Source organism: Dipodomys ordii, unplaced genomic scaffold, assembly GCF_000151885.1.
Source record: "Dipodomys ordii isolate 6190 unplaced genomic scaffold, Dord_2.0 Scaffold34, whole genome shotgun sequence".
Classification (NCBI taxonomy): domain Eukaryota; kingdom Metazoa; phylum Chordata; class Mammalia; order Rodentia; family Heteromyidae; genus Dipodomys; species Dipodomys ordii.
Window position 1 is genome coordinate 14,997,406 of NW_012267250.1, and position 15,381 is coordinate 15,012,786.

General features: G+C 46.8%; 1 protein-coding gene across 1 annotated transcript in view; it reads left to right on the forward strand.

The window, feature by feature from the left end:
• The window catches only part of Hkdc1 (hexokinase domain containing 1), a 38,548-nt gene extending 23,997 nt beyond the window's left edge, over positions 1–14,551 (forward strand). The window contains exons 9-18 of the mRNA XM_013017060.1: positions 1,153–1,386; positions 2,907–3,211; positions 5,290–5,435; positions 5,519–5,638; positions 8,835–8,930; positions 9,087–9,186; positions 10,665–10,690; positions 11,438–11,697; positions 12,941–13,174; positions 14,404–14,551. Of these exons, the coding sequence (XP_012872514.1) occupies positions 1,153–1,386; positions 2,907–3,211; positions 5,290–5,435; positions 5,519–5,638; positions 8,835–8,930; positions 9,087–9,186; positions 10,665–10,690; positions 11,438–11,697; positions 12,941–13,174; positions 14,404–14,551 (1,669 nt within the window). The remainder of the gene's footprint in view (positions 1–1,152; positions 1,387–2,906; positions 3,212–5,289; positions 5,436–5,518; positions 5,639–8,834; positions 8,931–9,086; positions 9,187–10,664; positions 10,691–11,437; positions 11,698–12,940; positions 13,175–14,403) is intronic.
• The last annotated feature ends 830 nt before the right edge of the window (positions 14,552–15,381 follow it).

Genomic DNA, 15,381 nt, shown 5'->3' on the forward strand with positions numbered 1-15,381 from the left:
TGTGGGTGTGTGCATATGTACCAATACTGAAGCTTTAATTGAAGGCCTCATATTCTCACTTAGCTTTATTGCTCAAGGATGGTGCTCTACCACTTGAGCCACACCTCCACTTCCAGGTGGGTTCATTGTGGGTTAATTGGAGATGAGTCCCTCAGATTTGTCTGCCTGGATTGGCTTCAAAATATGATTCTCAGACCTCTTGAGTAGTTAGGATTCTAGACATGAACCACCAGGTACCTTGCAAACTAAGAACTCTTGATACAGAAAGAGCCCTTTCCACCTGCTCCCAGGGAGGCTGGCTTTAGACCTGGTGATCTGAGCTCCACATTCAGATTCCTGCAGTGGAGAGCTGGCTGATGAAGGAGGCCACCCCAGTCAACTCAGTGCCTTGCTCCTCAGATTTACAAGCCCTGACATTATTCTACTTTTTCTAATCAGTGTAGAGTCTGAGCTCACTCTGAGTCTGAACCTGCAGCAGAGTTTCTGTGAATGACAGCATAGCACAGGGTAATTGAAAGTGTTGGTTCTGCCAGGCACCGGTGGCTCATGCCTGTAATCCTAGCTACTAAGGAGGCTGAGATCTGAGGATCAAGGTTCAAAGCCAGCCTGAGAAGGAAAGTCTGTGAGACTCTTATCTCCAATTAACTACCAGAAAATAGGAAGTGGTGTTGTAGTTCAAGTGGTAGAGTGCTAGCCTTGAGGTGAAGAGCTGAGGGACAGCACCCAGGCCCCAGAGTTCAAGCCCCATGACTGACAAAAAAAATTATAGGTTCTACATTCTAATTTCCTGAGTTCAAAGTTCGGTTCTAGCACTTACTGTGTGATGAGAAACAAGTTACGTACATCTCTCATATGCACACTGTCATACTGTCATTTTGTAATAGCAGTACTCCTCCCAGGACTGTTGTGAGAATTAGAAGAGTTAATAGATGTAAAATCCTTAGACAAGAACCTGTCACATAATAATTGCCTGGTAAATAGAAGCCACTTGTTATTACTACTACTGCTGCTGCTACTACTACTACTACTACTATTATTGTGAGACAGCCTATTTATTTGCCCGGTCCTGAGAGGCAGAAGAAGATCTGATTCCTCCAGGATGAAGCCCCTAGTCTGGCAAAGTATGATCTTCTCATCCTGTTTCCTGGCTAGGTATAAAGAAGGCCTTGCTAATACAAGGGAGATTTTGACAGATTTGGGCCTAGAGCCCTCTGAGGCTGATTGCATTGCTGTCCAGCACGTCTGCACCATCGTCTCGTTCCGCTCTGCTAACCTCTGTGCAGCGGCCCTGGCGGCCATCCTGACCCGTCTCCGGGAGAACAAGAAGCTGGCAAGACTCAGGACCACCGTGGGCATGGACGGCACTGTCTACAAGATACACCCTCAGTGAGTGCTCCCTCCTAGCCCACAGCGAAGGGGAGCCCGGTGTGTGCTCTGGTCTGTGTTGCTTATCTGAGCCACTGATTACAAGAGAAACGACAGATAGAGAGCATTTTTGTCTAACTGGCTAGGTAGCTTTAGGGAAGCACTCGTTTTAATTTTCTATTTTGAATTGTTATTATAAAGGTGATGTGTAGAGGAGTTACCATTACATAAGCCAGGTAATGAGTACTTTTCGTCTTGGACCATGTTACTCCTCTCTTTGCTGTCTCCCAGTTGGGAAACATTCTTAAAAGAAATATTTTGCTATATCCATTGCCTAAACTGGGCACTGGTAGCTCATGCCTATAATCCTAGCTACTCAGGTGGTTGAGATTTGAGGATCACAGTTTGAAGCCAGCCCAGGCAGGAAAGTCCATGAGACTCTTTACTACTCAGAAAACAGTGTGGCTCAAGTGGTAGAGCACTAGCCTTGAGCAAAAGAAGCTCAAGGACAGAGCTCAGGCCCAGAGTTCAAGCCCAGGACCAGGGAAAAAAAGCCATTGCCTAACTAGGAAGGCCATCCATCTGTCCATCCATCCACTCATCCATCTATCCATCCATTCATCTCGGTATACATCCATGCATGTATGTACCCACTCATCCATTCCATCCATGCATCCATCCATATGTCCATCCCCATCTATCCATGCATCCATGCATACATGGATGTCTGCATTCCCCCATCCATGTATCATTGTATTATTTATTAAATACTTTCTATTTGGTAAGACTGTTGTCAGGTAAGGTACACCTTGTATGAAGGATCCTGGTAGGAAGACACACAGAAATGAGAATTTCTCAGAAATATAGAGAGCAAAAGCTCCTTTGGCTGACAGAGTTGTCACTGGAAGTCAGGTGGGTATACTCTGGAAAGAGCTACAAAAGGAGCTGGGAAGGTGGCTCAGTGGTAGAGTGCTTGCCTCGCATGCATGAGGCCCTGGGTTCGATTCCTCAGCACCACATAAACAGAAAAAACCGGAACTGGCGCTGTGGCTCAGAGAGCTGAGGGACAGTGCCCAGGCTCAGAGTTCAGACCCCATGACCAAAAAAAACAAAGAGCTGTAAAAGAGCCTTCCCATTGCCAGGTGCCAGTGGCTCACGTCTATAATCCTAGCTACTCAGGAGGCTGAGATCTGAGGATCGAGGTTTAAAGGCAGCCTGGGCAGGAAAAGATCTTTCCCACTGGCCAGATAATATTCAGACAGCATATCACATATGGACCTGCCTTACATGAAACATCAGTGCATCAAATGGGCACTTCCTAATGTTCCTTCCATTGTCCCAGTGTCCTAGTCTCTCTCTCTCTCTCTCTCTCTCTCTCTCTCTCTCTCTCTCTCTCACACACACACACACACACACACTACCTCAAGGGCTGGGTCTTGGCCAAGCATGCTGCCCAGGGCCCTCCTTCTCTTCTGTCTGTTCCCACTGGCTAGACCTGGCCTTGATGATTCTCAGTATTTCCCTATCCTCCCTACCTTTAGGTACCCCAAACGTCTGCACAAGGTGGTGAGGAGGCTGGTCCCAAACTGTGATGTCCGTTTCCTCCTGTCAGAGAGTGGCAGCACCAAGGGAGCCGCGATGGTGACAGCAGTGGCTTCCCGTGTCCAGGCCCAGCGGAAGCAGATCGACAAGGTGCTGGCTTTGTTCCAGCTGACCCGTGAGCAGCTTGCTGGTGTGCAGGACAGGATGAGAGCTGAGCTAGAGTATGGACTGAAGAAGAAGACCCACGCACTGGCCACAGTCAAGATGCTACCCACCTATGTCTGTGGGATGCCTGATGGCACAGGTGGGAATCACAGCCTCCTCTCTGAATGGTCGCACACAGCTACCTCAGTGGCTCACACCTGTAATCCTTGCTACTCAAGAGGCTGAGACCTTATGATTATAGTTACCTCGATCACCAAAAAGCCGAAAATGAGGCTGTGGCTTGAGTGGTAGAGCACTAATCTCAAATGAATAAGCTAAGGGACAGGACTCTAGGCCTCAGTAATGTCAGAAATTAATCAACCCCCCACCTCCAAACAAAACCAAACCCTTAAATCAGCCGAGTATGAATGGAACTGATGAACTCTGGAAGATCCTGAGTTTCAAGCCAGCCTAGATTACAAGCTGTTACATTGTTTTAGACAAAATGAAACAAAGCAAAACGCAATAACAACAAAAGGCTCCAACAAAAGACTAACCACAGTGAAGGGTTCTGTTTTTATTTTTTAATTTAATTTAATTTTTTGTCAGTCGTGGGGCCTGAACTCTGGGCCTCGACGTTGTCTCTCAGCTCTTCAGCTCAAGACTAGTGCTCTACCACTTGAGCCACCTTCCCAGCCAAGGGTTCTGTTTATTTATTTGTTTGTTTGTTTATTTATTTATTTTGGTCATGGGGCCTGAACTCAAGGCTAGCACTCTACCACTTGAGCCACAGCACCACTTCTGACTTTTTCTGCTTAATGTGGTGCTGAGAGCTCCAACCCAGGGCCTCATGCATGCAAGGCAAGCATTCTACCACTGAGCCACCTTCCCAGCCCCCAAGGGTTCTGTTTTAAAATTTTTAGATTCAGATCTGTTAAGGAAGGGAAGGAAACATAAAGTAGAAGTTTAGTTCTTCTGAACCTGTGTGCCTTGGCTTACCTTGTGTGTGTGTGTGTGTGTGTGTGTGTGTGTGTGTGAGAGAGAGAGAGAGAGAGAGGGATACGTGCATGCACACACATGTGTGCTGTATAGCCCCATGGTGATAGGACTTGTTATATTTTTTAGACAGTGCCAGAGGGACCAGAGGAAAGCAAAGGAAGAGGATTGTTTCATGCTTGTGAGGAGGGATTCCTCTGGGCTCTTCGGACAGGATGATGATACCCTGAGCTCCTTGCAGTGAGGGTGGCCCAGCCTGAGTTACCCTCAAAGGCCCCTGGAGGGTCCGTTTTAGCAAGCACTTTGCCAGATTCCCTGCATTCAAGACACAGTGCCTTGAGCTTTCCCAGCAGGCCATTGGTCAGTGGTGTTCAGCTCTGAGAGGACTCGCAGAGTCCCAGTCTCCTCACTCTGCAGATGTGGCTTTGGACCTGACCACTCTTGCTGAAGATGAGAAACCAGTGCTCAGACCTGCCAGGTCCCTTACCTCTCTCTGGTTCAGGGCTCTTTTCTTTTCTTTTCTTCCTTCCTTCCTTCCTTCTTTCTTTCTTTCTTTCTATTGTTGGGCTTGAACTCTGGGTCTGGGCCCTGTTCCATCCTTTTTTTCTTTTTTTCCTTTCCTTTCCTGCCTTCCTTCCTTCCTTCTTTCCTTCCTTCCTTCCTCCCTCCCTCCCTCCCTCTCTCCCTCTCTCTCTCTCTTTCTTTCTTTCTTTCTCTCTCTTTCTTTCTTTCTTCTTTCTTTCTCCCTTCCTTCCTTCCTTTCTTTCTTTCTTCCCTCTTTCTTTCTTTCTTTCTTTCTTCCTTTCTTTCTTTCTTTCTTCCTTTTTGTTGGGCTTGAATTCTGGGCCTGGGCCCTGTCCCTGAGCTCTTTCGCTCAAGGCCAGGGCTCTCCTGCTTGAACCATATAGCACCACTTCCCATTTTCTGATGGTTAATTGGAGATAAGAGTCTCACAGACTTTCCTGCCCAGGCTGGCTTTGAACCTCGATCTTCAGATCTCAGCATCCTGAGTACCTAGGATTACAGGCTTGAGGCACCAGTACCCTGCTCCAGGGCTCTTAGTGACACCTGGACCTGAATTTTGCCACAGGGAAAGTGCAGGCTGACAGACCAGCTGAGGATGCCAGCCCAAGGCCTGAAGCCCTTTTCAAGTAGGAGCCCAGGAAGGAAGGCTGTGGGTCTGCAGGGCTTGCACCTGTTCAGTATATGCTGGTGCAATGTAGCCTCCTCTCTCCACCACAGAGAAAGGAAAGTTTCTTGCCCTGGACTTGGGAGGAACTAACTTCCGGGTCCTCCTGGTGAAGATCAGAAGTGGGCGGAGGTCAGTGCGCATGTACAACAAGATCTTTGCCATCCCCCTGGAGATCATGCAGGGCACTGGTGAAGAGGTGAGTGCCCGGGATGGGTCTTGTGCCCAGCCTCCTGCCCTGATCAGTGCCCACCTTGCATGAATGCCATTCTCTCCCGGCAGCTCTTTGACCACATTGTGCAGTGCATTGCTGACTTTCTGGACTACATGGGCCTCAAGGGAGCCCAGCTACCCTTGGGCTTCACCTTCTCCTTTCCCTGCAGGCAGATGAGCATTGACAAGGTAAGACTCCTCACCAGGCTCATAGCCAGCCAAGAAGCTGTCCTCCATTGGGGGACAATGTTCCACTGAGTCACTGTTCACCCTTCCTTCCTTCTTTCCTTCCTTCCTTCCTTCTTTCTTTCTCTCTTTCTCACTTTTTTTCCTCTCTTTCTTTCTGGTCCTGGAGCTTGAACTCAGGGCCTGGGCACTGTCCCCAAGCTCCTTTTGCTCAAGGCTAGTGCTCTACCACTTGAGCCACAGCACCACTTCCATGTATTTCTGTGATTAATTGGAGATAAGAGTTTAATGCGCTTTCCTGTCTGGGCCAGCTTCAAATCATGATCCTCATATCTCAGCCTCCTCAGTAGCTAGGACTCCAGTCATGAGCCACCAGGGCCCAGCTAACTGCTTTTTTATGGGTCACAGATTCGGGGCAGCTGAAAATACAGGGTGGCACTTGAACTACTTAATGTTTTTTATTTATAACTTTCTATTTTTCATTATTTTGCGGGGGAGGGAATTTAGGGAATGGTCATCCCTCACTGTCTGCTGAGGTTGTACTGTGGACTTTCCACAGGCACCAAAATCCATGGATGCTCAAATTCTTTCTATAAAATGGAATAGTGTAGGTCTGGGAATGTGGCTTAGTAGTAGAGTGCTTGCCTAGCACTCAGTACTACATGAACAGAAAAAGCCAGAAGTGTACTGTGGTTCAAGTGGTAGAGTGCTAGCCTTGAGCACAGAGAGGCTCAGGGACAGTGCCCAGGCCCCAAGTTCAAGTACCAGGAATGGCAACAATGACAACAACAAAGGAATAGTGTTTTCCTAAAAACTATGCATGCTCACCACAATACTTTGTCATTTTTAAGTTCTTCTTTTTTTTTCCGATATGGGAGCTTGAACTCAGACCATTAGCTTTTTTTGCTCAAGTTTGGCACTCTGCCACTTGAACCATATCTATACTTTGGCACTTTTTTTTTTTTTTTTGTAATTAATCGGAGTTAGGAGTCTCACAGACTGGTCTGGCTTTTTTTTTTTTAGCCTCCTAAGTAGCTAGGTAGGTTTTTTTTTTTTAATTTTTTGCTTTCTCCTTTAAAAAAAAACACTTAAAAAAAAAAGACTAATGCATCCTTGTGTCACTGGGCCCATTAAAAATTAATGCCTGATGGGAAATAGTGCCATGTGCAGCTGTCCATGGTGCTGAATGATTGACGGGCCTGATAAGTCAGGACGTAGCTGAGCTTCTCACCCAGGGGAACCGCCCTTCCAGGCCTGTCTCCTCTGACAGCACTGACAAGCCTGTAAAGCATGGTGAAGAAGGTAGGAAATTGGAGACAAAGCCACCTATGAAGGGGAGGAAAAAAGAGATATAATAAATTGTCTGTGTGTGTGTGTGTGTGTGTGTGTGTAGTGACAATGTATAAGAAGGGTTTTCAGTTGAGGATATTTCTCTACTTGTCTCTATATATACCATCCAGGGAAGGAGCAGGGGGCAGGGGGTCCAGGGTGCCAAGAAATGTGCTGAGGTGGAAACATGATTGCTGGCTGAGGTCTCAGGAGAGGGTCAGATAGCCACAGGGTTTGGGAGCTGACATTGGATTTGCTGGCAGCTTCAAATCACTACTTTCGTGGGTTTTTTGTTTGTTTGTTGGCACCTGGCTCTCAGTGTTATAAAAAATAGACATATTAATTTTAGAAAAGTTAAAGAGTATGGGCACTCAGAGTCACTTGCTGGTGGCTCATACCTGTAATCCTAGCTACTTAGGAGTTTAATATCTGAGGATCAAGATTCAAAGCCAAAGAAAGTCCATGAGACTTTTATCTCCAATAAACTACCAAAAATCCAGAAGTGAACTTGTGGCTCAATGGTAGAGTGTCAGGCTTGAGAAAAACAAAACAAAACAAACAAAAACAAAAAAACCCTCACTAGGACACCGGCGGCTCATGCCTGTAATCCTAGCTACTCAGGAGGCTGAGATCTGAGGATCCAGGCCAGCTTGGGCAGGAAAGTCCATGAGACTCTTATCTTCAATTAACCACCAGAAAACTGGAAGTGATGCTGTGGCTCAAGTAGTAGAGCACTTGCCTTGAGCTGAAGAGCTGAGGGACAGCTCCCAGACCCAGAATTCAAGCCCCATGACCAACAAGCATGCATAAGCACACACACACACACACACACACACACACACACACACACACACCTCTCAGTGACAGTTCCCAAGCCCTGAGTTCAAGCCCTAGGACTGGCACAAATAAAAAGAGTGTCACTCAGGATGTTGCACCCAGAGACAACCATTCAAGCTGTATATCGTATTCCAGATTCAAGCACGTGTATAATTTAAAAAAAACTAATAGGATCCAAGTGCTGGTGGCTCACACCTATAATCCTAACTTCTTGGGAGGCTGAGATCTGAAGATCATGGTTGAAAGTCAGCCTGGACAGAAAAGCCCATGCAATTCGTATGTCCAATTAGCCATCAAAAAGCCAGAAGTGGAACTGTGGCTCAAGAGGTAGAGTGCCAGCCTTGAGAGAGAAAAAGGTTCAGAGACTATGCTCAAACCCTGAGTTCAAGCCCCAGGACTGGCACACAAAAAACAACAGATTAATTCACTGTGTGTATGTCTAGTGAGCTTTCATGTAACAGTGTATAAGTAACACTATTCTCTCTTTCCAGCCTTCTCTCACTGCTAAATTAAGATTTTTTTGGAAGTGGCACTGTGGCTCAAGTGGTAGAGCACTTGCCTTGAGCTGAGGGACAGTGCCCAAGCCCAGAAGTCAAGCCCCACAACCAAAAAAAGAAAGATGTTTTTAGGCAGGAATGTGGCTTCCTGGTAGAGTGTTTGTCTAGCACGCGTGAGGACCTGGGTTCTATTCCTTGGTATCACGTAAATACAAAAAGTAAATAAAACTTGATGACATCTGAATCCGTGGCGGGCTAAATTAGAAGTGGGATCACCTGACATAGCTTTTGATTCTGTGTGGTAACAGTGTGCCTCAGAAGTTAACGCCTGACTCTTGAAGATTATGGCTTATCTGGCTATCCTACTCCATGCTTCCTCTGTTCTGAGTTAGGACTGCAGTGAATACACACTGCAAAGTCCACACACCTGACTAGCAAGGATGTCCAGTTGCCTCGTGTCTCCTAGATGTAGAGGTTGCACAGTGCACAGCTTGTGAGCTACTGCTTAAGTAAGTACCCCCCCTCCTTTCTTTCAGGGAACACTCATAGGATGGACCAAAGGCTTCAAAGCCACTGACTGTGAAGGGGAAGACGTGGTGGACATGCTCAGGGAGGCTATCAAGAGGAGAAATGTAGGACATGATGTTGAGGCTTATGCCTGCCTTGTCCATTCCCCACATCCCTCTGCTCTGCCATCTCGTGCCCAGTCCCTGTGACACAGGCCTCTGCTGCCTTGGGCTCACAGGCCCCTGGGAAATCTGCTTCCAGTAAGGCTGCTTCCTTTGCAGGAGTTTGACCTGGACATCGTTGCAGTGGTGAATGATACAGTGGGGACCATGATGACCTGTGGCTATGAAGATCCTAACTGTGAGATTGGCTTGATTGCAGGTAAGTGCTCAGTTGTGGCCCACTGGCCTACTCGCAGCCTGTCTTATTTTTTGTCAGTCATAGGACTTGACCTCTGGGCCTGGGCTTTGTCCCTCCAGGCTAGCATTCTACCACTTGAGCCACGGCGCCACCTCCGGTTTTCTGGTGGTTTATTGGAGATAAGAGTTTCACAGACTTTCCTGCCCCAGCTGGCTTTAAACCATGATCCTCAGATCTCAGCCTCCTGAGTACTAGGATTACAGGCATGAGCCTGCCTTTTTGATGCTATCTTTGAGCCTTAAAGTGGTAGGGGTCATTGATCCAAAACTTAGAGGCTCCATCCAAGGTAGAGATGGCCTTCACTAAGATTGGGGTTCAGGTTACTTTATTCCTACATCTCTACTTAATGTAATTCTTCATTAAGGGTTCTAGGCCACAGTCATCCTTTTTTTGTTGAGAAAGGAGATGACAGGAAAAGAAGAGATATTCAAATTATGTCCATGGGACCAGCTATCAGGTGGACAGTACTCATGTTGGCCCAGGATTGACCAAGCCATTCTCACTCCAGCTCCAAGTGTGTGCCTCCTCTGCTACCTTCCTACTTCTGGTTGAGTGGTAAGGGGAAGAGTTGGAAGAAAACTTAGAAGAGGGGAAGGGAAAGGTCTAAGGCAATGCAGGCCTTTTAAGGGCCTTTGGAAGAAGTCTTGCAGTAAGCAAGACCAAAATTTGATCTAGAAAGATGAGTCTTCCTAAGAGGACGGGAGCCAAGTGAGATTTGAACGGATAGAGATAAAGAGGAAATGCCTTCCAGGTGACAGGTACAGTTGCGTAGTGGCAGAATCTGGTTGAGGTTTCTAGGGTGTTAGTTGGACTTCCTGAGTATGAATCATAGAGGGATGGAGCCAGGCAGAGGCTCTGGCTCACTTGGATTCCTACTTACTTTTTTTTTTTTGGGTCCGGTCATGGGGCTTGAACTCTGGGCCTGGGCGCTGTCCCTCAGCTCTTCAGCTCAAGGCTAGCACTCTACCACTTGAGCCACAGTACCACTTCGGCTTTTTTCTTTTTGCTTATGTGGTGCTGAGGAATCGAACCCAGGGCCTCATGCATGCAAGGCAAGCGCTCTACCACTGAGCTACCTTCCCAGCCCAGCCCTCAATTTCTTTTGGTGTTAGTTTTTGTCAGCGGGAGGCAGTTGAGTTACAATAGGCCCAATAATTAATCAAAAAACATAAGACACAAAAAGCCATGGGGCCTGATCTTTCATTCTCCAGTTGGGACATCTGAGTTCCATACCTCCTTCAAGGAGCAAGTTCCTCACAACTTTTGTGTCTTGACTGAGAGTTTAGGAGGAAGAACTTGTGAATTTGCCTCCCAGTCAACATTAGTTTTCTGTCCTGATATTGGGTCCTTTGACTGTAGAGGTGTTGGACATTTTAGACAACATAAGCCCAGCACATACATAAGTGTGAGGAGGCTCTGTGTTCCATTCGCCCCGGTAGGCAGTGGGATCCAGCAGTGTGTGATTGTGAGTGGTGTGATCACTGTTCACACTCTAGTGCCTGTCTTCCTTGCTGTTTGGCCCTGTGGAGCTCACAGCTGGTAGAAAAGGGGAAGGAGCTGGGACCTGGTGGCTCACACCTGAAATCCTAGCTACTCAGGAAGCTGAGATCTGAGGGTTGTGGTTCAAAGCCAGTCCGGGCAGAAAAGGTCCTGAGACTCATGTCCAATTCACCATCTGAAAACTAGAAGTGGAGCTGTAGCTTAAAGTGATAGAGTGCTAGCCTTGAGCAGAAAAGCTCAAGGATAGTGTTCAGGCTCTGAGTTCAAGCCCTGTGACCAACCACAATGGAAAAAAAATAGTAAAAAAAGGAAAGGAAGAAACATCTTTGAGCACTCTTGGTGTATAATACTTCAAAATTATTGTTTGAAGTCAAATTTGAAGACATGTGGAGTCAAATGCAAAGTGAAGACTCTCTTGTAAGAGACTGGAAGCACAAAGCTTGCCACGGGTCGGGGGTGGAGGGTTGTTGGCTTGGAGGCCAGGAGAGGGATTTTGACTTAGTGCCTGTGGTGCTAGACCCTACCTCTGTGTTCTTGTGGGGTTCTTCTCTCTTTTCTGTTTGGGGGATGCCAGCTCACAGTACTTGCTTACTTTGTGCAGTCAAGATATGGAAGAGCTGGGTCTGGCTCTTGGTTCATGTGGTTCCAAAGCCTGGCTTTCTCACATGACACTGTCTTCTGCATTGCATCTCTCTGGGCCTGCCTGAACCAGGCCTGTGGTTACATCAATGACATGCCCTCCTATGGCAGACTGCAGAAACAGGCCAGGGCTGATTTCCCTGCCCTCACCAGCCTTGTTTATCCCTCTTCTCCCAGATATGAGAAAATGACCAGTGGGATGTACCTGGGGGAGATTGTACGGCAAATCCTGATTGACCTGACCAAGCGGGGTCTCCTCTTCCGAGGGCAGATCTCAGAGCGTCTCCGGACCAGGGGCATCTTTGAGACCAAATTCCTGTCCCAGATTGAAAGGTGATGTGTGATCAGTTTACTTGCTTGGTGGGAGATACTCTGAATGGGATGTGCTGTTATGTCAAGGTCAGGAAGATTTGAGTTTTATTTGTTTTTGGTGCTTGTCCTGGGGCTTGAACTCAGGACCTGAACACTGTCCTTGAGGGGTTTGTTTGTTTGTTTGTTTTTACTCAAGGTTAGTGTTCTACCACCTGAACCATAGCTCTGCTGCCTGGATGTTTCCATTTGTAAATTTCAGGTCTGGCTGGGCACCAGTGACTCATGCCTCTAATCCTAGCTACTTAGGAGGCTGAGGTATGAGGATGGAGGTTTAGTGCTATCTTGGGCAAGAAAGTCTGTGAGACTCTTATCTCAGGTGCTCTTCTGACAGGGGTCCATTTCACACCTGCTAGAGACAGTTCTTCTCAGGGAAAGGGCCTAGGATTTACAGTCCCAGAGCCTGGGTGTAAGCTTCAGCTCTTGACCTGTCTGTCTGTCTATTGTGGGACTTGTTTCCTCTCTCTGGAGCTCTGTTTACTTCTTTATAAGATAAACAATTGCTGCTTAATCCCCAGAGTTTCCCTGGGATCAAGGGAAGAAATATATATTAAATAATAACCATAAAGAAAGCAGGGAGAAACTGCAGGCCTCCTTTTTATTCACCCTAAAAACACACAAACATTACTCATTTCAGAAAGTTAAAAAAATACAGATAAGTAGAAGAAAATAAGCATTACCTATAAACCTACTAACATCTGAATCACTGCTCTCCTATTTTTTTTTTCTGTGAGGACAAAAGAAAACAAATACACTTAAGCCTGAGATAAAATAGTATGTAGTTTATATCATCTTTCCCCCCCTTATGCCATGATCATTTTCCATGACATGAAATATTTTCACAATAACTTATCTATGTGGCTCTGAGGAAGCTTGTAATCATCCTACCTATTTGGAGGTAGAAATCAGCAGATCACAGTGATTGATGCTCTGACTATAGCACCTGCTCTGTCCTACCTGGCTATATATACTTTAATAGTTCTCATTCTCTCTCATTCCCCCTCCCCCTTGTACCAGTACTGGGGTTTGAATTCAGGCCCTCATACTCTGGCTCAGCTTTTTTGCTCAAGACTGGTACTCTGTCTCTTGAGTCACAGCTTTACTTCTGGCTTTTAGGGGGTTAATGGGAGATAAGGCTCTAGATCACATTGAACAGCTTCTATATCCTAGGAAGCAGTCTCTGACATCCTGCCTTGCTTGCCCACAGCGACCGGTTGGCTCTTCTCCAGGTCAGGAGGATCCTGCAGCAGCTGGGCCTGGACAGCACATGTGAAGACAGCATCATAGTAAAGGAGGTGTGTGGAGCCGTGTCCCGGAGGGCAGCCCAGCTCTGTGGTGCGGGCCTAGCTGCCATTGTGGAGAAAAGGAGAGAAGACCAGGGGCTGGAGCACCTGAAGCTCACCGTGGGTGTAGATGGCACCTTATACAAGCTCCACCCTCAGTGAGTACCTGTGAACAGAGTGGGAAGGGATCATGTGGAAATGTGGGCCTGCCTCTGTAGACTCCAGACTCTTCAGGTCTACAAGGTCAGCGGCACCAACATCTACCACCTAGATTCTAGAACAAGATGTGTGCAGGTTTTATGCCTGTCCGTGGGCTTGAACTCAAGGCTTTGAGCTCTTGCTCAGCTTTTTTGCTTACAGTTGGTGCTATACTACTTGAATCATGCCTCTAGCTTTTTTTTCTGGTTAATTGGAGATAAGCATCTTGAGATTCAATCTGCCCAGGATGGACTCTGAACTATGATCCTTAGATCTTGGCTCCTAAATAGCTAGGATTATAGGCATGAGCCACTGGCTCATTGGTGCTTAGCAGAAGGGCTGTTTTTTTTTTGGGGGGGGGGGTCTGGTCATGGGGTCTGAACTCTGGGCTTGGGCGCTATCCCTCAGCTCTTCAGCTCAAGGCTAGCACTCTACCACTTGAGCCACTGTACCACTTCCGGCTTTTTTCTTTTTTCTTATGTGGTGTGAGGAATTGAACCCAGGGCCTCATGCATGCAAGGCAAGCGCTCTACCACTGAGCCACCTTCCCAGCCCAAAGCTGTTTTTTTTTTATGTCAATGTTTCATATTTTGTTTTGGCAAAAGGAAATATATTAACAAGCTCATAAAATTCCCAATCATACTGAACTTCATTTGTTCAAGGCATCACTGTTGTGAACCTCAACTCAACCTTTCATCTAGTACTGATGGCTAGTGTTCTATTCTCTGGGAGAGGGGGGGGGTCACACATTTTGGCCTTGTTCTTACCTGCCTTTCCCTTGAACCAAGATTTAACTAAGGGGTAGACTTGACCATGATCATTTCAGTAAGCACAGACAACTTGGTAAGATTCATACCCTTTTATGATCAAAGCAACTAGGAATAAGGGCAATTCCTTAACCCATCAAGAATATCTGTGAAACTCACTACTAACATTATGCTTAGTGGTAAAAGGGTAGATATTTCCCAATTGGTTTGGTGGTACATACCTGTAATCCCAGCACTTGAGGGTTCATATAGGAGGATTACAAGTTTGGGGACAGCCAGGGCTACATAATGAGTCCTTGTGGGTTGTTTTTTTTTTTTCCCTTTACAGTGGACTTTTGCAATTAAGATCAGGAAAGAGGAAATTAATTTGTAATCTGTTAATCTCATGTGCAAGGGCTGATGACATTTCTCTCTTTTCACAGCTTCTCCCGGGTGCTGCAGGAGACGGTGAAAGAATTAGCCCCTAAGTGTGATGTGGCATTCATGCTGTCGGAAGACGGCAGTGGAAAGGGGGCAGCTCTGATCACCGCGGTGGCCAAACGATTACAGCAGGCGCACAAGGAGTTCTAGGGTCCCTCTGCTGGCCCCATATGCCTTGGGTACTGACTAGCCCTTCCTCTGGCAGAAGAGTTGGTCAGGAACCAGCCAGCAGCCTGTGGCTGACTTCATCTTCTCCATGGCCAACAGAGAACCCAGGTTCTTGGGCGCTCTTAGCATCTTTTAATTGGTTTTGCAGTGGCACCAAATGACATTTCCATGTGGGCCAAAGAAATCAAAGTGTCTGGTCCGAGAGAGCCCTTGTTGGCAAACTTTTCAGTTGAGCCCTGAGCTGTCATTTCAATGTGGCTTTGGGTCCTGTGGCTGCTAGACTGGAAGCATATATAAAATCTGCTCATGTACCTGGCTGGCTGAGTTCCTCCTTGAGATGCTTACTCTGTGACTGAGCCTTCTGCTTCTGATGAACAGATGAGAGGGAGGGAGGGAGGAAGCCTCATGCCCACACTAGGGGACCTCCTCTAAGCTCACCTTAACTTGTCACTTTGGCTTCAAATGGGAAGCACGAACAAAGACTCTAGAGTGGCCAGTTCTATGATTCAGAGTGTCACGGAGCCTTGTGAATCTTTTCCTGCCCCCTGGGTAGGGTGTGCCTCAAAGCACCATGATTTCTTGTACATGCAGTGTGGTCTGTGCTGCTGTTCTTGTTAGTAGTGCCAAGGACTCTTAGGTCTATGAAATTCAGTAAATGAATAAAAAATACTTAGTTTCCCAAGAAAGGAAGTGTTGATCTTTCTTCTGAGAGGCTCACTTGCTGGCTCCATGGCTTAGTGGCAGAATAAGAAGCCCACAACATCAGAAGGAGTTGAGGATCCCTTTTATCCAGACTTCTTACCAACAGGGAG